The sequence below is a fragment of the Meles meles genome, chromosome 4 (genome assembly GCF_922984935.1).
Source record: "Meles meles chromosome 4, mMelMel3.1 paternal haplotype, whole genome shotgun sequence".
Classification (NCBI taxonomy): domain Eukaryota; kingdom Metazoa; phylum Chordata; class Mammalia; order Carnivora; family Mustelidae; genus Meles; species Meles meles.
In genome coordinates, this window is record NC_060069.1 from 92,698,606 (window position 1) to 92,723,146 (window position 24,541).

At 35.7% G+C, this 24,541-nt stretch overlaps 1 protein-coding gene across 1 annotated transcript in view; it reads left to right on the forward strand.

Annotated features, from left to right (window-relative positions):
- SLC9A9 (solute carrier family 9 member A9) overlaps positions 1-24,541 on the forward strand; it is a 540,987-nt gene that overhangs the window by 131,653 nt on the left and 384,793 nt on the right. The window contains exon 5 of the mRNA XM_046003499.1: positions 12,199-12,314. Within this exon, the coding sequence (XP_045859455.1) occupies positions 12,199-12,314 (116 nt within the window). The remainder of the gene's footprint in view (positions 1-12,198; positions 12,315-24,541) is intronic.

Below are 24,541 nucleotides of genomic sequence, written 5' to 3' on the forward strand. Positions count from 1 at the left end.
GTAACATGGGGCCTGGCATAGGGCAGGTACAAATGTTCAGTTTTTTTCCCTCTCTCTTTCTCTTACTTTTATTCCTATCACAGTCTTCTTAGAGTCTTAGGGCCAGAGAGCCTACTACTTAATGCCAGATAGGTGACTTGAGAAAAATCAAGTTTCCATGGGGTGGCAACTGTGGGAATTTCGTTGTTCTGGTGATGACTGTTGCAAACAAAGTTTTTGAGTCCTCAAATGTCCTAATATAGAATTTCCCAACCCTACCACATACAGGCATTTATGCCCCTGTCAGTGAAACCTTCCCCCATTGTTCGCCTTCCTCCTACCCCCATCCCATTACCTAATCAGCCTCTGCTTTCCACTTAGGAACAGAAAAACTGAATGCAACCTTCCCCTTTCTCTAAAGCCTGTCTCCCTTCAACCCTTTCAAAGAAGAGAGGATTGGGGCACGTTCTTTTAACATGCCCGCAAGCCACCCAAGTGACTCCTTCATCTGCTTCTTTCCCCCAATCTTCAATGAAACAGAAGGAACTAAGTCTTAAGATCAGTGGGAAAGTAGAATGGGCCAAGGGGGCCTTATACCATTGTGATATCTGAGTACCTGCTTCAGTTAAAACAGAGCCTCAGGCTTCATAGACTCCTTGAGGCAGAGCAGCCTGTACTGAGTGCCGAAGTGAAAACCAGGGATGGAGTCACAGCCTAGTCAGGAAGGCCTTCTCCCTTCATCTCTACAGTGAGTGGCAGATGACAGATGAGTCCCTGGATTGCCAAAGAAAGGGTTTCATTTTTGTCCATTGAATTTTGTACTGAATGAAGAACAAACCACTTTCAGTGGGAAAGGTTTTGCATTCTAGAAAAAAAAAATCACTAATTGGGACATCCCATGTATTGATGAAACACTGCTGGCAGTTTCCTTACTTGAATGTATATTTCAGGTTCAGCAGATAAACCACCTTTCTCTCAAATCCTTTCCTGAGTCCCCAGGTAAAGAAAGTTTCTTCTTTGTGAACTCAGTGAACTTGATCTTCACTCCTTGCAGGATACCTCCAGGACACTTAGTGCTTGCTTTTTTCTTTCTTTCCTTCCTTCCTCCCTCCCTCCCTTCCTTTCTCTCTCTCTTTCTTTCTTTCTTTAAAAAAGATTTTATTTATTTATTTGAGAGAGAGAGAGAGAGTTACTGACAGAGATAGTGGGAGAGAGCACAAGCAGGGAGGAGAGGGAGAAGCATGCCAACATTTCGAACTTGTGATCTCTTCCATAAAATAAAGTTCCCCTTTAATATTCCCCAACTGGAGAACTGTGCACATATGCAGTCTATATTTCTCTCCATAAGATTAGTCACAATACTAATAATTACTTATCAATTAGCTATTAAATGTCTGGTTCCCCCAACAAAATGTAAGCTCCCTCAGAGGAGGAATTATATCTTTTGGAAATCTTTGGTTTCATAAATGAGTCAATGAGCAAATTAATGAATGCATGAGTGAATGAATAAATGAATTCAACTAGAAGACCTTCCCAACCCCATCTAGCCCAGCATTAAGAAATTAATTAATTCTCTCATAGAAACAGAGAAGAGACTGGTGGTTGCTAGGGACAGGGAGTGGGACAGGAGATGTGAATGAAGATGATGAAAAGGTACAAACTTCCAGTTATAAGATGCATAAGTTCTGGGATGTAATGCACAGCATGATGACTATAGTTGATAATACTGTCTTGAATATTTGAAAGTTGCTTGCTGAGAGAGTAGACCTTAAAATTGCTCACCATACACAAAAATATAACTGTGAGGTGACAGATATGTTATTGAACTTTTTTGGTAATCATTTTGCAATATATACATGTATTAAATCATGGCATTAGGTACCTTGAACTTATACACTGTTATATGTCAACTATATGTCAATAAAGCTCAAAATTTAAAAAAAGAAATTTATGAATTCTCCAGTGGGGTATTACTCTTGAATGCATGCTCCAAAAAAAAAAAAAAAAAGAAAGAAAGAAAGAAAATTTGAGATATAAATTATCTGTAAAATGTGAACAAATACATAGGGAAAGAGATTTATCTAAAGGAAAATGTTTAGGTATAGAAATCGGAAATCTAGATGTACATTATAACCCTCATATTGCTTCCAGAGCCTGTTGGTTCTTGATTTTCCCACTGCAGAATGAGCTTCATATAGTGGCCTGTTTCACATGATTTAATGGACAGGAATGTGTCTCTTGCAACAGTTAAAGGGACTGGCCCACACAGCTGTATCTCCAAACTGACAACTCCCCTAACTTATCCCTAGCAATTCGAAAAAACTACCTTTCTAGTAGGTCTATTCATTGCTTGATCAAGACTACTTTTTAAAAAAAATAAGTAGGTATATTCTTTCTTAAAAATACTGGTAGAGATTAAGATGGCATACTTAGAAATCATCCAAGCAATTGAACATTTTGGAACTCTTTTTTTCCTTTTTTAAAAATTCTAGTTATTTAACATGCAATTTAGTATTAGTTTCAGGTGTAAATATGGTGATTCAACACTTCAGTACAACATCCTATGCTTATCCCATGTGTCCTCTTTCATATCCATCACCTATTTAACCCGTGACCCCACCCACCTCTCCTCTGCTAACCATAAGCTTGTTCTCTATAGTTAAGAGTTGGCTTCTAGGTTTGTCTTTATATTCTTTTTTCTTTGTTTCAAGTTTTTATTTAAATTCTAGTTAGTTAACATATGGTGTAATATAGGTTTGGGGAGTAGAATTTAGTGATTCCTCACTTACATGGAACACCCAGTGCTCATCACAACAAGTGCCTTCCTTAATACCCAACACTCATTTAGCCCATCAGTTGCCCACCTCCCCTCCAGCAACCTTCAACTACATGGTCAACTAATCTTTCACAAAGCAGGAAGTAATACCCAAAGGAAAAAAGATAATCTCTTCAACAAATGGTGTTGGGAAAACTGGACAGCAACATGCAAAAGAATGAAACTGGACCACTTTCTTATACCCTACAGAAAATAAATTTTAAATGGATGAAAGACCTAAATGTGAGATTGAAAATCATCAAAATCCTTGAGGATACAGGCAGTAACACCTTATACATCAGCTGTACTAACACCTTACTAGATATGTTTCTGGAGGAAGGGAAACAAAAAGCAAAAGTGAACTATTGGGGCTTCATCAAGATGAAAAGCCTCTGCTTTCTATGAAGGAAATAATCAACAAAACTAAAATGCAACCCATGGAATGGGAAGAAGATATTGCAAATGACATATCTGATCCAGGATTAGTATCTAAAATCTATAAAGACCTTACCAAACTCAACACCCAAAAAACAAATAATCCAGTTAAGAAATGGACAGATGACATGAGTAGACATTTTTCCAAAGAAGACAACTAGATGGCTAACAGACACATGAAAAGATCTTCAACATCACTCATCATCAGGGAAATACGAGTAAAAACTATGATGAGATATCCCCTCACACAAGTCTGAGTAGCTAAAATTAACAACACAGGAAACAACAGATGTTGGCGAGGATGCAGAGAATGGGGAACCCTCTTATACTCTTGGTGGACATGCAAACTTGTGAAGCCACTCTGGAAAACAGTATGGAGGTTGCTCAAAAAATTAAAAATAAAACTACTATGACCTAGAAGTTACACTACTAGGTATTTACCCAAAGTATACAAAATTACTGATTCAGGGGCACCTGGGTGGCTCAGTGGGTTAGGCCTCTGCCTTCGGCTCAGGTCGTGATCTCAGGGTCCTGGGCGGGGAGCCTGCTTCCCCCCTCTCTCTGCCTGCCTCTCTGCCTACTTGTGATCTCTCTCTCTGTCAAATAAATAAATATAATCTTTAAAAAAAATACTGATTCCCCAGGGATGAATCCTCTGGATTCATTGGATTCAGTGGATAATCTTCTTAATGTGCTGTTGGATCCTGTTTGCTAGGATCTTGTTGAGAATCTTAGCATCCATATTCATCAGTGATATTGGTCTGAAATTCTCCTTTTTGGTAGGGTCTTTGCCTGTGTTGGGGATCAGGGTAATGCTGGCTTCATAAAAAGCATCTGGAAGTTTTCCTTCTGCTTCAATTTTTTGAAACAGCTTCAGGAGAATAGGTATTATTTATTCTTTGAAAGTTTGGTAGAATTCCCCAGGGAAACTGTCAGGTCCTGGGCTCTTGTTTTTTGGGAGGTTTTTTGTTTTTTGTTTTTTTTTTTTCCCCTTTTTATTAATTTTTTCAGCGTAACAGTATTCATTCTTTTTGCACAACACCCAGTGCTCCATGCAAAACGTGCCCTCCCCATCACCCACCACCTGTTCCCCCAACCTCCCACCCCTGACCCTTCAAAACCCTCAGGTTGTTTTTCAGAGTCCATAGTCTCTTATGGTTCACCTTTGATCACTGCTTCAATCTCGTTGCTGGATATAGGTCTATTCAGGTTGTCAATTCCTTCCTGGTTCAGTTTTAGGAGTTTATAGTTTTCCAGGAATGCATCCATTTCATCTAGGTTGCTTAGCTCATTGGCATATAACTGTTGGTAATAATTTCTGATGATTGTTTCTCCTTCCTTGGTGTTAGTTGTGATCTCTCCCTTTTCATTCATAATTTTATTAATTTGGGCATTTTCTCTTTTCTTTTGGATTAGTGTGGCCAATGGTTTATCGATCTTATTGATTCTTTCAAAAAACCAGCTTCTAGTTTCATTGATACGTTCTACTGTATCTCTGGTTTCTACCTCATTGAACTCTGCTCTAATTTTGATTATTTCCCTTCTTGCGTGTGGAGTTGGTTTGATTTGTTGTTGATTCTCCAGTTCTTTAAGGTGTAGAGAGAGCTGGTGTATTCTGGATTTTTCAATTTTTTTGAGGGAGGCTTGGATGGCTATGTATTTCCCCCTTAGAACCGCCTTTGCTGTATCCCATAGGTTTTGGACTGAAGTGTCTTCATTTTCATTGGTTTCCATGAATTGTTTAAGTTCTTCCTTGATCTCCTGGTTGATCCAAGCATTCTTAAGCAAGGTGGTCTTTAGCTTCCAGGTGTTTGAGTTCCTTCCAAACTTTTCCTTGTGATTGAGCTCCAGTTTCAAAGCATTGTGATCTGAGAATATGCAGGGAATAATGTCAGTCTTTTGGTATCGGTTGAGTCCTGCTTTGTGACCCAGTATGTGGTCTATTCTGGAGAAGGTTCCATGTGCACTTGAGAAGAATGAGTATTCTGTTGTTTTAGGGTGGAATGTTCTGTATATATCTATGAGGTCCTTCTGGTCCAATGTGTCATTCAATGCTCTTGTTTCTTTATTGATTTTCTGCTTGGATGATCTGTCTATTACTGAGAGAGGCGTGTTAAGATCTCCTACTATTAGTGTATTCATATCAATATAACTCTTTATCTTGATTAATAGTTTTCTTACATAATTGGCTGCTCCCATATTGGGGGCATAGATATTTACAAGGATGGTTCAACATTCGCAAATCAATCAATGTGATAGGACAAATCAATAAGAGAAGAGAGAAGAACCACATGGTCCTCTCAATTGATGCAGAAAAAGCATTTGACAAAATCCAGCATCCATTCCTGATTAAAACGCTTCAAAGTATAGGGATAGAGGGAATATTCCTGAACTTCATAAAATATCCCTATGAAAGACCCACAGCAAATATTATCCTCAGTGGGAAAAAGCTTGCAGCCTTCCCGTTGAGATCAGGAACATGACAAGGATGCCCACTCTCACCACTCTTGTTCAACATAGTATTAGAACTCCTAGGAACAGCAATCAGACAACAAAGAGAAATAAAAGGTATCCAAATTGGCAGTGAAGAAGTCAAACTCTCTCTCTTTGCTGATGACATGATTCTTTATATGGAAAACCCAAAAGACTCCACCCCCAAACTACTAGAATTCATACAGCAATTCAGTAACGTGGCAGGATAAAAAGTCAATGTACAGAAATCAGTGGCTTTCTTATACACTAACAATGAAAATACAGAAAGGGAAATTAGAGAATTGATTCCATTTACTATAGCACCAAGAACCATAAGATACCTGAGAATAAACCTAACCAAAGAGGTAAAGGATCTGTACTCGACAAACTACAGAACACTCATGAAAGAAATTGAAGAAGACATGAAAAGATGGAAGACCATTCTATGCTCTTGGATCAGAAGAATAAATATTGTTAAAATGTCTATACTGCCTAGAGCAATCTAAACTTTTAATGCCATTCTGATCAAAATTCCACCAGTATTTTTCAAAGAGCTGGAGCAAATAATCCTAAAATTTGTATGGAATCAGAAGAGACCCCGAATTGCTAAGGAGACGTTGAAAAACAAATACAAAACTGGTGGCATCACGTTACCTGATTTCAAGATTTATTACAAAGCTGTGATCACCAAGACAGCATGGTACTGGCATAAAAACAGACACATAGACCAGTGGAACTGAGTAGAGAGCCCAGATATGGACCCTCAACTCTATGGTCAAATAATCTTCGACAAAACAGGAAAAAATATACAGTGTAAAAAAGACAGTCTCTTCAATAAATGGTGCTGGGAAAACTGGACAGCGATATGTAGAAGAATGAAACTCCACCATTCTCTTACACCATACACAAAGATAAACTCGAAATGGATAAAAGACCTCAATGTGAGACAGGAATCCATCAGAATCCTAGAGGAGAACATAGGCAGTAACCTCTTTGATATCAGCCACAGCAACTTCTTTCAAGATATGTCTCCAAAGGCAAAGGAAACAAAAGCGAAAATGAACTTTTGGGACTTCATCAAGATGAAAAGCTTCTGCACAGCAATGGAAACAGTCAACAAAACAAAGAGGCAACCAATGGAATGGGAGAAGATATTTGCAAATGTCAGTACAGACAAAAGGTTGATATCCAGGATCTATAAAGAACTTCTCAAACCCAACACACACAAAACAGATAATCATATCAAAAAATGGGCAGAAGATATGAACAGACACTTCTCCAATGAAGACATACAAATGGCTATCAGACACATGAAAAAATGCTCATCATCACTAGCCATCAGGGAGATTCAAATTAAAACCACATTGAGATACCACCTTACACCAGTTAGAATGGCCAAAATTAGCAAGACAGGAAACAACATGTGTTGGAGAGGATGTGGGGAAAGGGGAACCCTCTTACACTATTGGTGGGAATGCAAGTTGGTTCAGCCACTTTGGAGAACAGTGTGGAGATTCCTCAAGAAATTAAAAATAGAGCTCCCTATGACCCTGCAATTGCACTACTGGGTATTTACCCCAAAGATACAGATGTAGTGAAAAGAAGGGCTATCTGTACCCCAATGTTTATAGCAGCAATGGCCACGGTCGCCAAACTGTGGAAAGAACCAAGATGCCCTTCAACGGACAAATGGATAAGGAAGATGTGGTCCATATACACCATGGAGTATTACGCCTCCATCAGAAAGGATGAATACCCAACTTTTGTAGCAACATGGACGGGACTGGAAGAGATTATGCTGAGTGAAATAAGTCAAGCCGAGAGAGTTAAGTATCATATGGTTTCACTTATTTGTGGAGCATAACAAATGACATGGAGGACAATGGGTGATGGAGAGGAGAAGGAAGTTGAGGGAAATTGGAAGGGGAGGTGAACCATGAGAGACTATGGACTCTGAAAAAGAACCTGAGGGTTTTGAAGGGGCGGGGGGGTGGGAGGTTGGGGGAACCAGGTGGTGGGTAATAGGGAGGGCATGTATTGCATGGAGCACTGGGTGTTGTGCAAAATCAATAAATACTGTTATGTTGAAAAAATAAATAAAAATTAAAAAAAAATACTGATTAAAAGGGACACATGCACCCCAATGTTTATAGCAACATTTTCAACAATAGCCAAATTATGAAAGAGCCCAAATGTCTATTGACTAATGAATGAATAAAGAAGAGGTGGTGTGTGTACATGTGTGTATACACAATGGAATATTATTCAATTATTAGAAGAAATGATATCTTGCCATTTGCAATGATGTGTATGGACCTAAAATATATTATTATGCTAAGTGAATAAGTTAGAGAAAAACAAATACTATATGATATCACTCATATGTGGAAATTAAGAAGAACATAAGGGAAGGAAGAAAAAAGAGAGAGGGAGGCACATGGAAATTTTTTCACAAGTCTTTAGGTTTTGTAGATTTAATGGTGTAAAATAAGCTCATGAAATTTAAAATAAGTTCACATATCTAGACACTTAAAAAGTGAGTGTGTGGAGTACTGTGTTGGGCATTTCCCCAAATTCTGTTTTACCCAGTGCTTTCTATTAGCATCAGTGACATGACTGCTGTCATGTAATACTCTACTCTTTGAGAGTAGGTTATGGATTTATACTTTTGTATCCTCCATAGCACGAGGACTTTGATTTTCAAAGAATAGGACTAAGTGGATATTTGTTAAAATCAATGTTATCAACAGTTCTGCCTTTTATGAGGTAGTTCTGCTTCTACCCATCCCTGTAACCCCGGCTGTCACAAACCCCTGGAGGACATCTTATTCAGGTTCATCATATTCACAGCATTGCATGCATTGGACTTCACCAGATTCCCTCTCCACATCAAACCACATCTCCCCTGTATCCTGAGCATCTGAAATACTTTCTGTGAAGTGCTGATAGACTGTACCACTCTGAGACTATGATAATTGCTAATGGTTTCACTTTTTAAACTTCCCAATTAACATAGTTATAACTAGTTTTTATTAATAATAATGTAGCAACAATGACAAGAGCTACCATTTATAAAGAAGGGTGTGGCACATGGTATAGACACACTAATTATTGGATTATTATAATTACCAGTGATAATGACCATTGTTATTAGTATTGAGCTTGCAATGAACTGGACTTTTTCTTCTCCTTTTTTGGTAATATCTCAAGTAAGCCATTGGAATTATAGTTATTTTATGTCCAGGTGTTGATTTGAAGTAAATAAATGAATTGTGGTTAGGTGTGTGTGTGTGTGTACATTAATGTGTGTTTCTCCTGATTTCAAAGCAACTCAAAAGCTTTATAGAGTTGGAGATTAAGGATGTAGGCTTTAGCATCCATCTCTCTCATAAGCTAATTTCTGTCGCCTTAGTCAAGTTATCTAATGTCTCTGAGTCCTAATTTTCTCATATGTAAAAAGGAATAATTATAGCACCTAATTTATAGAATTTTGAAGATTAAGTGACACAATAAATATCTATTGTGTTACATAATAGTATTTAGTAATATATGTTGTTATTTATTTTTTATTATTACTATTTTTTAAAAGAACTGGAAGAATGTAGAAAAGCAAAATGAAAAGTAGTCACATTTAATTTCATTATTTAACCACTATTAACATTCTAGATTATATACCTCTGGTCTTTTCCTGTTTGTATGTATGCCTAAGTATGTTCAATTTTTATAAAATTAGAAATTATTATTTGTTACCACTTTATAATTTGCTTCATCAGTTTCCTTTTCTGTGTCTAATATAAAATCTTATATATAGTAGTGTTAATTGCATATTAGTCCATGTATGTGTGTTTTGTTATTTATTCACTGAATATTTAGATTTCTTTGAATTTTTCACTCTTATAAACAAGAGAAATCTGATATAATTTGAATACACACCTTTTGGTACATATTTGATTAATTTTGGGCATAAGTTTGTAGGCAACCATTTAATAAGCCATAGAATATTTGAAAATTGATACTTTAATTAAGGCTGTAATTTACTTTCCATCAATAGTATATGAGACTTCTAGTTTCTATATAATCTTCCCAAGCCTAGATAGTATATATGCATATATTTTTTTAACCTAATCTAATGGCTTCTGTGCAATATGGGGAAAGTCATTTTAATTCTAAACCTAGATTCCCAGTAAAATTAATTAATAAGCATAAAATTCAGAAATATAGTCACAGGTCATAAAGTTTGATTCCGGAGCCTGTTGATGCTCAATATTTGAAGCCTAACTCAAATGAGAAAGGGCTGTGGCGAAGTTGGGTTAGTACCCAAAGAGGCTGAAGGGATGACTATTGGAGAGCATTCCTGTCAATGTTTTAACTGCCCAGATTGTCCCAGTGTTGATCCCATTTGCAGATTCCAGTTCAGAGCATGATACAATTAACAGATATAAATCAAATTTATGGTAATTTTTATTGTTATCTATCAGGTAAAATGTATGGTTCATAAGGGCAGGAATCTTTGTTTTCTTCACTGAGGTATTTTAAGCACTTAGCACATAGCTTGAAATGGAGTAGGGATTAAATAATAAATGTCTACTGAATGGACAAATATACTGAATGAAGCTACCCTGCACCTGTCAACAGGCTGCATGACCTAGTAACTGGCAGAATACCTTTCCCAGCATGAGTGTGAGTAAACTGCCATGAAGAGACCTCTTGGACTTGCCTCTTCCAACAGCCATTGTTGTGTCCCATGACAAAGCCTTTCTCAGATATATTAATACCTTCAGCTTAGTTAAGATTCAGCCTTCTCACTATAGTCCACATTCTTCATAGTAATGTTGGCCCTCTCTGCTCAAACCCATTATGGCTTAATAATTAAAACTCAGAGGGTAGTATTATTTCCAAGTTCTGAGGGATACTCCGTTGCTGTGCCTTTGTACAACCTAGAATCACCACCTAATAGGATAGCTGTGAATATATTATATGGGACAATATATAATATAAAATATAGAACTATTCATCTAAGCAATATTATGTGGTGGTTAAAAGCCTGGGCTAAGGAGCCAGTTCCCCACAGTTCAGATCTGGTTTTGCAACTTAATAGCTGTATCATCTTGTGCCCATTACCTGATGACACTGTGTTCAGTTTTCTCATCTATAAAATGCAAATACTACCTTCCTTATAGGATTAATGTGTGGATTAAATTAGTTAAAGCATGTAAAGAAATATAAATAATAAGTACATATTACCCATTTTGATAAATATTATTAGCAGTAATAACAACCCCATTGAGAATGCACTACGTGCCAGAAACCAAATGTACATTATCTCTGATAATCCTTAAAACAATTCTATGGGCTAGCTATTATTGTTATCACTATTCCATTAATAAGGATATTGAGGTTCAGAAAGTTTTAGTAATGTTCTAAAACCACATAGCTGGTGAGTGGTAGAACCTAGATTTAAATGCAGATGTGTCCAAAATATTTTCTCATTTTTAACAGAATCTGAAACATCTGCATTTTTATTGACATAATTTCTAATATCTGTTTTCTAGCCTTTTAGCCATGCTTACAACTTAGAAAATTTTTAAAGAAACTAATTTTCAAAGCATGTGAATATTTAAACATCCATATATTGGTCTGAGGATCTACAATTTCTAAAGACTCTCAGAGTTGCTAATAGTGATTTTACTATGGTCCAGTTCACCAATCTCTGTATTTCCTCTATTAGGATTTTGGCAACAATCAGTCATTTAAATAAATAAATACATACAATTTAAAAGCTATAGGGTGGCAAATGATGACCAAGACAGACAATTATGTTCCATGGTGTGAGTTTGGTAAACTTATAAACCTTTTATACTCTCATGAAAAGAATAGCTATCCTTGCAAGATCAAAACATAAAGCTTTCAGGATTCATTTTCAACAGCATATTGAAGTTATAGGAGTTCTTTACTAACAGTGATTCTGTACCCAGTGTGAAAGTGTCTTGACATTAACAGTGGTAGAGATCCATCTATTATAAAGCAACTTGTTGACTGGGTGTGCTATGTGTGACAAATATCCTCCTCATTGCAGTGACAGACTTGAAATTTGAACACTTTTCAGACATGCCTACCACACAAAGCAATGAAAACTGAAAAGCAATCCATTTACAGATGTTAACCCAGCTGCTATATTTGTGGCCATAATTTGCTATAACATATTTGACAGATTATTTTTTATATCCTTGAGATTTATTTATTTTCATTGAAATATGCTATAAAATATTCTTTTACCTTTTACTAGGTGAATGAATTGGGATATTTGGTTAAAATGTATTTCATAGTCAAGAGATTTACACAGTGTACTGAGAGCTAGCATGACCATGAATTGGCAGAGTGGCGGTAATTTGTGCATGATGCTTATTCAGGAAACACATTAGAATGTTAGCTATGATAGCATGGATTTGCACAGGATTCAGCATAATGTTTGAAGATCTTATTTTTCTCTTCAACAGGTTAATTATGTATGGCTTTGTGAAAGCTATGGTATATGCTGGCCAGTTGAAAAATGGAGACTTCCATTTCACTGACTGTTTGTTTTTTGGTTCACTGATGTCTGCTACGGATCCAGGTAATTGTTCAAATAGTATGGTGCTTTTTTTTTTTCTTTTTAAGAATCAAATATTTAAATTAAATGTCTCTCTAAAGACCATCGCCTGAGTCTACATCATAATAATTCCATATTCCTCTTCACTTGCAGTTGACACACGTGTTAGTGATTTTAAAAAGAAAGGAAAGAAATAGGTGAATATCCTAATAGCTTTCAAAAAATGGATCTGAAAACAATTTTAGTGGTGGGAAGTTCAGACTTTAAAATTCACTACAGCTTATTTCTTTAGAATGTATAGTCATTTTGAGCTATAGGCCTTATTTTTTTCTCCAACTTGTCTTCTTTCAAAAGTGATCTGTTGAATTAAATGGTAAAAAAAATTTTCTTTTTTTTTTATATTTTATTTATTTGACAGAGAGAAATCACAACCAGGCAGAGAGGCAGACAGAGAGAGAGGAGGAAGCAGGCTCCCTGCGGAGCAGAGAGCCCGATGCGGGACTCGATCCCAGGACTCTGGGATCATGACCTGAGCCAAAGGCAGAGACTTTAACCCACTGAGCCAACCAGGCGCCCCGGTAAAAAATATTTTCAAAAAGATTGTTTATGGGTGCCTGGGTGGTTCAGTCAGTTAAGCATCTGCCTTTGGTTCAGGTCATGATCCAAGGGTCCTATGTTCGAGTCCTGCACTGCGGTCCCAGCTCAGAGGGGAGTCTGCTTCTCTCACTCCCACTAACCCTTATCCCTGCTTGGGTTCTTTCTCTCTTGCTTTCTCTCTCTCAAATAAATTAATTAAATCTTAAAAAAATTGTTTACTATGGAGCTTTTCAAACACATTAAGAGTAGGGAGAATAATAAAAAGAATTGTCATATACCCTTTAGCAATTACCAGTATGGTCAGTATTTTTGGCTATACCCCCCTACACTTCCTTTTATCTTGACTGGATTATGTTAGAATAAATCTCAGACATTATATCATTTTATTTGTAAATATTTTGAAAAATAAACATTGCCATTATGAAACCTAAAAATATTTATAATTATTCTTTAATATTATCAAAGAGATAGCTTCTGTTCAAATATCCTTAAATGTCATTTTATCATTATCATTGGTAGTTTGTGTAATAGTTTGAATTAGGACCAAATAAGGGCTGCATGTTACAATTGATTAATGTGACTGTTGAGTCTCTTTTAATTTATATGTTCCTCCTCCATCTTCTATTTTTGTCAGTTATTTGTTTAGAGAAAAAATAGGCAATTTGTCTTGTAATTGAAATGAATATGGCTCCTTAAAATATTCTCCTATACCGCATTATTTGTTGTACAACTGATGGTTAAATCTAGAGGCTTAATGAGATTCATGTTCATCTTTTTGGGCAAGATTACTTTATAGGTGATGCTGCGAGTTTCTAAAGCAAAACACCACATAGTGATTAGTGACTCAGCTGTCAACCTTACTCACCACACTATTGCAGTTTCTCAAACAAAAACCACCAGAATACACCTGTAACTAAGCAAGATGTTTATTACATGTTATAATGAGAGAAAATGCACACCAAAAGAAATATAGAACCTTTCAGAGAGTTTTAGGAAGGTATCATTATAGGCTTGGACTTACTTTTGGTGATTTTAGGGAGGGTTTAAACAATTGGAGCTTTGCTCTGGATAAGATGCTGTCAGGAAACAGAAGTGCTTGGGGGAGAGGAGCAAAGGCAGAGGGAGAGAAAGAATCTTAAGCAGTCTCCACACCTAGCATGTGAGCCCAACTCTGGGCTCAATCCCATGACCCTGAGATCCTGACCTGAGCCAAAATCAAGAGCTAGATGGTTAACTGACTGAGCGGCCCAGACACTCCGGTTTTTGTTTTGATCCCTCATGGTCATAGAGTGACCTTGTCTGATGTTGTCCTATGAAATTATCTGTGTGCAACAGGAGAACACCAAGGGTCAGAGGCAATACTGGGTCATTCTAAGAATTTTAAGGGCGGTTTTGTTTCTCTTAGAATAGCCCTCTGACCAGTGGTATTGGCACCATGTGTTCACTTGTTGTAAATGCAGAATCTCAGGGTCAACTCCAGAGCTATCAAATTGGATTCTAGAATTTATCAATATTCTAAAGTAATTCATATGCACATCAAAGTTTGGGAAGCATTACCTTTTAGAATTCCCCATTTTAGCTAGTGATTTGAGTATGTATTGATGGTTACTGCTTAGTTAGTTCAGTATTAATTAAGGGTTACAAGCTAGTGATATGCTAATCCTATCCTAATTTTTTTAAATATTTTATTTATTTATTTGACAGAGAGATCACAAGTAGGCAGAGAGGCAGGCAGAGAGAGAGGGAGAAACGGGCTCCCCACTGAGCAGAGAGCCCGATGCGGGGCTCGATCCCAGGACCCTGAGATCATGACCTGAGCCGAAGGCAGAGGCTTAAACCACTGAGCCACCCAGGCGCCCTACCTATCCTAATTTTTGTATTTATTAGCTGGTTTTCTCCTATAAATAAGCAGCTTTCCAGATGAACTATTTATTTATTTATTTATTTATTTATTTATTTATTTATTTGACAAAGAGAGAGAGAGAGAGATCACAAGTAGGCAGAGAGGCAGGCAGAGAGAGAGGGGGAAGCAGGCCTCCCACTGAGCAGAAAGCTCGATGCAGTGCTTGATCCCAGGATTCTGAGATCACCACCTGAGCCAAAGGCAGAGGCCTAACCCACTGAGCCACCCAGGCGTCCCTCCAGGTGAGCTTTTAAGTACCCCATGATATCATTTGAACAAAAAATCAGGATAAATGAGTGATTCTTTCCCTTTATTTACTAATTATCAAAATAATGAATTGTTTCCTTAGCATTCTCCACATATGATCAAAGAGATTTCTTTTTTAAAGAATTATTTCAACACATGGATTTTAACATGGTTGATATGCTTTGAACTACTGCTTGTCATTATTCTTTTTGATGTTCAAAATACTCCAACTTGACAACTGAGAGCTTCTTCAAGTTTCTCCTATATTCTTTTGTCATGACCCCAGTGGTCTTTCATAGATTCTTTTCTTTGGGTAGGACTAGATGTTCCAACCTTATTTTGTGTGTTTCCCATACCCTGACTTGGAACCAGCTACTTATAAGAGGGAAATTTATTTAGAGACCAAAATTTGGGCACTAGGGATTTTCATTGCTATTGGATTGGTCATTGTTTCTAGATATTTTTATTTGTTTTGAAGGAGAAATAATATCACAAATTTATGTTAATATTTTCAGTTCAAATTTAGGATTACAGAAACTTTACTTAACTGCCTAAAATTTTTATTTTATTTTTTCTTATGCCTAATTTTCTTCTTCCTATTACATAAATTATTTCTTACTTCCTTAAAATAAATATTTTCAAAATTATGCTATGCATATTATTTAAAATTATGATTATTGAAAACTGCTTAAGGTTTCCTTGTGGTTCTTTTTAACCTTTGATTATATCCAATTAGGGATGAACAGTTAAAAATTACTGTTTTAAGAGCTCTTGAAATCATTCCTCTGTGGGATATATCTTGTGAATATACGATAATGTTCATTTATTTTATTTTGTTTTTAACTTTTGTTTTAAAATTAAAGAGCTATAGAATTCCAAAATGAAAACCATAGAACCAAAACAAGAGACAACTAACTTCTATTCCTATCCCCTCTACCCTAACATTCCAGCCATTTTGGTTCATCTTTCATTTACCCTTCTATTTTTAATCTAATACACAAACATACATACTCTACTATATAAATGGTTCTTCACCTTACTCTTCTTTAACAGTATTTTAGAGAGTACACAATAGCAATATGTAAAGATCTCTCTTATTTTTTTATAACTGCAGAGTATGCCAATGGGTTATTCTACCAGTTATCTGTTGATGGACATTTAGTTTTTTTCTTATCCTTTGCAATTATGAATGATGTTGCAACTAATAACACTAAAATAAACACCTTTCTACATTTTTCCAGTGCTTCTTTGGAATAGATTTATAGAAACAAGTTAAAAGGTAAATATATTTTTCCCAGATGCCAAATTTCTCTCCATAAAGTTTGCACCATTTTGCATTCACACCAGCAACATATGACAGTACCTATTCTTCACAGTTTTTTCAATGCAGAATTCTGTCACAGTTTTGGATTTTTACTTATACAGTAGGTGAGGATTTGTGTCTCCCTCTGGTTTGACTTAGTCTTTCTCTTATTATAAATAAGGCTAAATATCTTTTCATTTGTTTAAGGGACATATGCATTTTTTCCCTGAAAATGAGCCATTTATAAGATGGCTTTGCTTGAATAGGGTTGTTAATTTTTATTTTTCAAGTTTTAGAAGCCTTTAGCATATTAGCAATATTAACCTTTTGTCTGTAATATAAGTTACAAATATTTTTTCCAAATATCTGTTTTATTTTGTTTATGGTATGAGGGAGGAAAACAATTTTTTAATGCATGATGTTGACTTGTTTTCTAGAAGAAGGGGGAATAAAAGTAGTATCAGCTTTGGAATTTGTGGTCTAAATTAGAGGATCAGGGTCCTAGTGTAGAGAGACAGACTGCTCCATCTTCAGGGTTAGAGATGACTCAGCCATCAGGTCATTGCTGGAAGAGCTCATGCTTCACTTTCACAGCCCCAGGGAAATGTAGAAGTTCCTTGGTAGCAATGGGAAGCATGAACTCAAGATGAAATATTTTCAACCCATCAGTGATTTCTAGTTACTTGAGGTTGTTCTTTTCTGCCCATATATGGACATTTTGCCTTTAATGGTCAGGTCCCATTTTGTGTCACCTTTGCACAAATTAGCATTGCATCCATTGTTCCTTGGTCCCAGTGCCAAGGCCAAGTTTGTTGCATTCTATTCAGTGATTCAGCCAGCTCCAAGCACAATTGTATCGTGTTAAAGCTTTTCTCCTTCTGTGGTTGGTGATACCCCTTAGGTTATGTTTACATGACACAGGAAAACTGATTGAAATAGAAAAATAAATCCAACTTGGTAAGATGGATATTTACCTGCATTGTGTCAAACAATTGAGTTGACTAAACTTTTTAAAATACAGAATTGACTCACAGCCATAAAGAGAATTCTGGGAACCAAATCTATTTTCCAAGTCTGGCACCAGCTGTGCAACTTTGGATACCATTTAGCCTTTCTAGATTTTATGTGTTCTTGGAAGTGGAAGATATTTGATTTCATTTCTCCCAACCCCTTCATTTTACAGATGAAGAAACTGACTTTTCATCTGTAAAATGAAAAGTTTCAACTAGAGCCCTTTCCAGTTTTAACATTCCCTGTTTTTATTTCTGTAAGATTGGTTTTCATTTTAAAACAAGCTTTTGTTTTAAAGAAAGTTAAAAATCAACCCAAAGCCCACCCCATCCCCAGCCCAGCCCAGCCCCAAGCATTCTTGGGTTCTAACCCTGATTCAGCAAATGTTAGAGAGGATCTTACATATCAGAGACCCACACATGAACAGGAATACTTAAGCTTTCTTCTTTTACTGTGAGCTAATTGTTATATTAAAACACGCTGAACCTACTCTGCTAAATTGGTGCAATTTAAGATCTTCAACAACCTTAAAACACCTAGTTAATCTTACCCTACAATTATTCATTTATTGCCTAAATTATTGTGACTCACTAGTTTATGAAAAAGAGCCTATGTTCTCCAGGTCTGACTTTTCTTGGCCTTCTTTAAATTAATTATTTCCCATTTAGCCTTAGCTAAATCTTAGCCAGGTGTTTTTAACTATTCACATTTTTCTTTCATAGACACATATTTAAACTTAAATCTAATTCTTCCTGCATGTTTCTGACTCTCCATGGCCAATTTTCATTTTTTCTCCAGTTAGGATGATTTGACTATTATTTGATTGATTTAATTTCCTCTTTTCCTCACTGACAAAGATCCTGCTGATGATTTAAAGGGAATCAGCAGTACTTAACAGAAAGTGGATATTAAAGGGAAATTCCCCAGAGAGATCATCTATAGGGTTGGGGGAGAAGTACTGAGACAGCTTGATCAATATGGGAGCTCATCTCTTTAGGTGTGTTTGGATAAGGGGAAGTAGGAGGATGGGATAGGGAGAGAAAAAATAAACAATATGGCAAAAACTGGAAGTTATGCTTTAGTTACTACCTCTCAATTTACAAATGACCAAAGCCCATAAGGGAATCCTCTAACCTCTTACTATCTTCTTGTCTCTTTCATCATTGACTTGGGTCTTAGTTTAGTAAATTTGACTATTCAAGATAGTGATTTTTATTCATAAGTCTGAAATGTTCCTTTATATATGGGGTGGGTGAGATAAAGAAAGAGGTTGTTAAGGTGTATAAAGACACTCTGGAGTCCCAGTGTACCCATGTGCTATTCCTCAACATATCAGTATTGTTGCTGTTTCAGCACATTTACATTTGTTGTCTCTCCTTCCTTGCTTTCTTCAGGCCTTTGCCCAAGTGTTGCCTCAATAAGACCTTCCCTAACCATCCTATCAAAAATTGTACCCCATCTCCTTTTCTGCAGAGTCACCCACAAATCATGATGCTTCCCATTCCGCTTCTTTGCCTTACATTCTTGTGCAGCATTAATCACTATTGATCTACTATTTATTTCCTTATTTTTTTGTCCCTTGTGAAGAAGTAGCTTTTTCTTCTGTTTTCACCCCATTTTCCACTCTTCTATTTTTAGTACCTAGAACAATAGGTTTTTAATACTTATTAAATTAATGAATTAATATATTTGTAGGAGAAACTGCTAGAGTAACGTATAAATCTTGAAAGGCAGTCTCTTCTCAAATAGAATGTGAAGCATTTGAGTATTCCAGATCATGCTCAGAGATAAGGAGTCTCATGATCCCAGCGAGGGGACAGTGACTCAAAATGAGGGTGGAACTCTCAGCACATGGCTGAACTTCCAAGTGAGTGGCAATACTGGTTTCTATCCACAAAAATATGTGTCTTTCTTCTTGTCTGGCTATGCAGCCAATGTTTCTTTCTCCCAGTTTACCAGTTGGTCAGTGGCTTAAAATTTTCCAGACTCCCAAACCGTAGATTGTAGATTTGCAGAAGCAGTTATAATAGTGTGAGGTTTTTTGTTGTTATTTTTGGGGTTTCTTGTTGCTGTTGTTTTAGGTTGGAAGATGTTCAAAATAGGATCTTCCTTTAGGAAGAGGAAAAACTCAGCACATTACATTAAGTATTAATCACTTAGAAGATGCCAGAAACTCATCCTGGTATTTACAGGGCTGAGACTTCTTTCAAGGTCTGCAGGAAGCCACTCATTCAAGCACATTTGGGCTGTGCATTTTCTCACTTCATCAATTTCTCTGTTTCTTATTTGGATTAAAATGTCTTCATTTTATATGATGCAGCTGCATTGAGACTGAAATACAGCTGTGCTATTTTGAACTTCAGAAGTATTAGTCCAGTATTTTAAACTAGAAAATAATTCTTACTTCTTAGACGTGTCCTATTTTTTCCAAGAAAATTAATTCAGGTTGTCCTGTTTTAGGTAACTTCAGAGAAGGCATACTTAAAAATTGTTGTGTCCAATATGAGGCTACAAGCCACATATGGCCACTTGAAATGTGGCTAGTCCAAATTTAAGGGCTATAAGTATAAAATGCACTGTAGATTCAAAGACTTACTATGAAGAAAAGTATAGTATCTCATTGATAATTTTTATATTGATTACATTTTGAAATTATGAGATTCACTTAACATTGAGTTAAAGAAAATATACTATTAAAATTAATTTTACCCATTTCTTTTTACCTTTATAATGTAGTTCCTAGAAAATTTTAAATTACCTATGTGGTTTACATTATATTTTTGTCAGACAGAATTACTATAGAGCAATATAGATATGGAATGGTTGTAAGTCAAAAAATATCCTGTTTTTCCACTTTTATTATTATTGACATATAAAATACGTGCACTTAAGGTATACAGTGTGATGGTTTGATACCCATATATATTGCAAAATGAATACCGCAATATAGTTAACCTCTCTATCCCCTCACGTAATTACCCGTGGGTGTATGTTTGTGTGTGCGTGTGTATGTTTGGTGGTGGTGGTAGCAACATTCATGATCTACTCTTTTAACAACTTTCAAGTATATATTACAATTTTGTTAACTCTTTTAACATGCTGTATCTTAGATATCTAAAACTTATTAATCTTATAGTTGGAAATGGTTATTTTTTGACCAAAATCTACCAATTCTCCCCACTTCCAGCCCCTGGCCACCAACATTCTCAACTCTATTTCAATGAGCTCAGCTTTTTAAGATTATACATAAAAATGTGATCCTTAATAAAAATACCACAATAATTTTAAATCGAGTAGAAAAATTAAGCACAAATACAATGCATTGCACAGATTATGGCATTTTGGTGAAAAGAGGCACTTTATTTCTAGGATTTTAAACTAATATGTCTGAAATTTTATTTCTAATGCCTCTTTTTCCAGTCTTATTTTTCTGCTCCAACACATAATAACCTATAAACTAGCTTCACCCATGCTTTAGAAACAAGGCAAAGAGTAACAAGATTAATGCTCTGTATGATTTAAATATCATGTATGTGCCATTCAAAACTATAAATACTGTAACCTCTGACTTGAGAGAAACAGATTAAATAAGTCCTGTCCAAATGTCTCAACTGTGTTTTTTTCCTTAGTAGAAACATAAATCACTAGTTCCTAAAGTCTGACAATCTGAGTTGTTTTTTTAATGCCCATTACTGTTTTGTTTTATAGAGCTTGTCAGAAATCCAAGAAACTGACATTTATGTTATGTTACCCCTGTTTCAAAGCATGTTGACACATTTAATGGTCCTAAATTGGATAGACTCAATATCAGAAATAAATATTTACCTCAAAGAAGTAAATAGAGACTACTTGTGTAGCCAATTGGGAAAGTACAGTTTATAATTCTTCTCATTAAGTTTAGAATTTAAAAACCCAGTTAATGTAAATTATTATTCAACTCTCCAGTTAAACAAGTCAAAATATATATAGCACTTAATAGGATCCATTTCTTTTCTTTTCTAGAGTTTGTTTTTAAGTAATCACTACACCCAACATCGGGCTCAAACTTACAACCCTGAGATCAAGAGTTGCACACTCAACCATGAGCCAGTCAGGCAATCCACATTTCTTTATCTTTATCATCACCAACATTAAATAGTATTTAATGACTAGACCTAAGAAAGCATCTACAGATCTCAAAATACAAAAATCCTCTCAAGTTTTACAAAGAGCATATTATATATTTACTAAGTAAATAGAATTGAGTATTGATCAAGAACACTGACCATGGAGTGGGATAGGCCTGTGTTTAAATCTACATTCTGTCTGACCTATTGGAACCTCAATTTCTCCATCTATAAAATAAGGATAAATAAAATAAGGATATAGAGTAAGAACTTATTTTAAAGGTTCTTTATAAGTATTAAATGAGATAATTTTCTTTTTATTATTATTATTAATATATTATTATTTTTATCCTATACTAAGATGAGGCTATTTTTTACTCAGCAAGTAAGACATGTACATTTTGCCTGTTTTCCTGGTAGCAATAGTGGATTTCCATGAATCTGTATACTTGGTGAGTAAAATATTCCCTTGGCAAGCTAAATTCATTTGTGACTTGCTTGGTTAGAGTTGGGATGTGGTAATTTTGCTTTTATAAAACACAAATACTTCACATTTATTTTCAGAGGTGGTAGATAGTAATATGTGAAAGCAAATCTCAGACATTGTCATTTTATCCACATTTATTTTGGTATACATGTCTATAATTATGGGCATTGTTCTTATGTAATCATGAAGTCATTATCAAACCTGTAAATTTTCCATAATCAATTGGTATCATCTATTTCCTATCCACATTCAAATTTATGATTATCTTTTTATTAAAGTATAGTTGACATACAATGTTATATTAGTTTCAGATGTACAACATAGTGATTCAACAATTCTATATGTTATGCTCTGCTCACCGTGGGTATAGATACTATCTGTCACCATTGAATGCTATTACAGTGCCATTAACTGTATTCCCTGTGGTGTACCTCTCATCCCTGTGACTTTGATTCCACATGGAAGGTTGTGCTTCCTTCTTTCCTTCTCCCATTTTGCCTATCCCCTCACTGTCTTCCCTTGGGCAACCACAAGTTTTTTCTCTGCATTTGTGGGTCTGTTTCTGCCTTTTCTTATTCTTTTTTGTTTGTCTTGTTTTCCAAATTCCACATATAAGTGAAATCATATGCTACTTGTGTTTCTCTGCTGACTTAACTCACTTATTATAATACTTCTAGGTCCATCCATGCTGTTTCAAATGGCGAAACCTCATTCTTTCTTATAGCTGAGTAATATCCCATTTTGTGTGTGTGTGTGTGTGTGTCTCATATCTTTTTTCTCCATTCATTATCAGTGTGTACTTGGGTTGCTTCCTCATCTCAGCTATTGTAAATTATCCTACAATAAACATAGGGGTGCATGTATCCTTTTGAATTAGTGTTTTCATTCTCTTTAGGTAAATAGCCAGTAGTGGGTTACTGAGTCATATGGTATTTTCATTTTTAATGTTTTTAGAGTCATACTGTTTTCCTCAATGACTGTACCAATTTGCCTTCCTGCCAACAGTGCTCAAGTCTTCCTTTTTCCTCATATCCTCTTCAAGACTTGTTATTTCTTGTGCTTTGGAATCTAGCCAGTCTGGCAGGTATAAGGTGATATCTCATTGTGGGTTTGATTTGCATTTCCCCAATGATGAGTGATGTTGAACATCTTTTCATGTGTCTATTGGTCATCTGGATGTCTTCTTTGGAAAAAGGCTTATTAAGGTCCTCTGCCCATCTGTTAATAGGATTATTTGTATGTTTTTTGGTGTTGAGTTGTATAAGTTCTTTATATATTTGGGATGCAAACCCCTTATTGGATATATATCATTTGCAAATATCTTCTCTCATTCAGTAGTTTGCCTCTTTGTCTTGTTGACGGTTTTCTTCACTGTTCAAAAGCTTTTTGTTTTGATGTAGTCCCAGTAGTTTAATTTTGCCTTTGTTTCCTTTGCCAGAAGAAATATATTTAGAAAAAGGTTTCTATTGGATGATGTCAAAGAAATTTTCTTTTGAGAGTTTAATGGTTTCAGGTCTCACATTTAGGTCCTTAATCCATTTTGAGTTTATTTTTGTGTATGTTGTAAGAAAGTGATCAGCTTCATTCTTTTGCCTGTAAGTTGTCCAGGTTTCCCAACACCATTTGTTGAAAAGACTTGTCTTTTTCCCATTGTATATTCTTGCCTCTTTTATCATAGATTAATTGATCATAAAAGTATGAGTTTATTTTTGGACTCTATTCTGTTCTATTGATCTAGTGTTTATTTTTGCACCAGTACTCTACTGTTTTGATGACTATAGCTTTGTAGTATACCTTGAAACCTGGGGTTGTGATACCTCCAGCTGAGTTCTTTCTCGGGATGGCTTTACTATTCAGAGTCTTTTGTGGTTCCATACAAATTGTATGAGTATTTGTTCTAGTTATGTGAAAAATGTTGGTATTTTTAAAGGGATTACATTAAATCTATAGGTTGCTTTGGGTAGTATGGACATTTTAACAGTATTGGTTCTTCCAATCTGTATTGTTTTTTAATCCACTCCATATATAATTTAAAAAGAATATGCTGATCTTATCTGGCTCTTCAGTCAAATAAAGCAGCTATAATAATAAATTCCATTTTAAACATGTAGTTTAAACATAACCCCAATGTCATCATCACACCTTATGTATTAACAATAATTTTTGTAGTAGGCAAAATAATGGTCTTCCAAAGATTTCCATGTACTAATCTCCGGAACCTGTGAATACATTATTTTGATGCAAAAAAGGCCTTTGTGGGTGTGATTAAATTAAGGACTTGCAGTGTGGATATTACCTAATTATCTGGATGGACGCAATCTTGTCACATAGGTCCCTAAAAGCTTGAAAACCTTTCATGCTGTGATCAGAGGAAGATGTGATGATGGGAGAAAAGCAAAGAGAGATAGAATTTTTCTGGTTTTAAAGTTGGAGTACAGGGGCTGTGAACCAAGGAATGTGGGTGGTTCCTAGAAGCTGGAAAGAACAGTAAAACTGATTCCCTTCTAGAGCCCCCAGAAAGGAATGTAGCCTTGTGAAACCATGTTTTATCCCAATGAGACTCATGTCAGACTTCTGACCTACAGAACTGAAAGATAA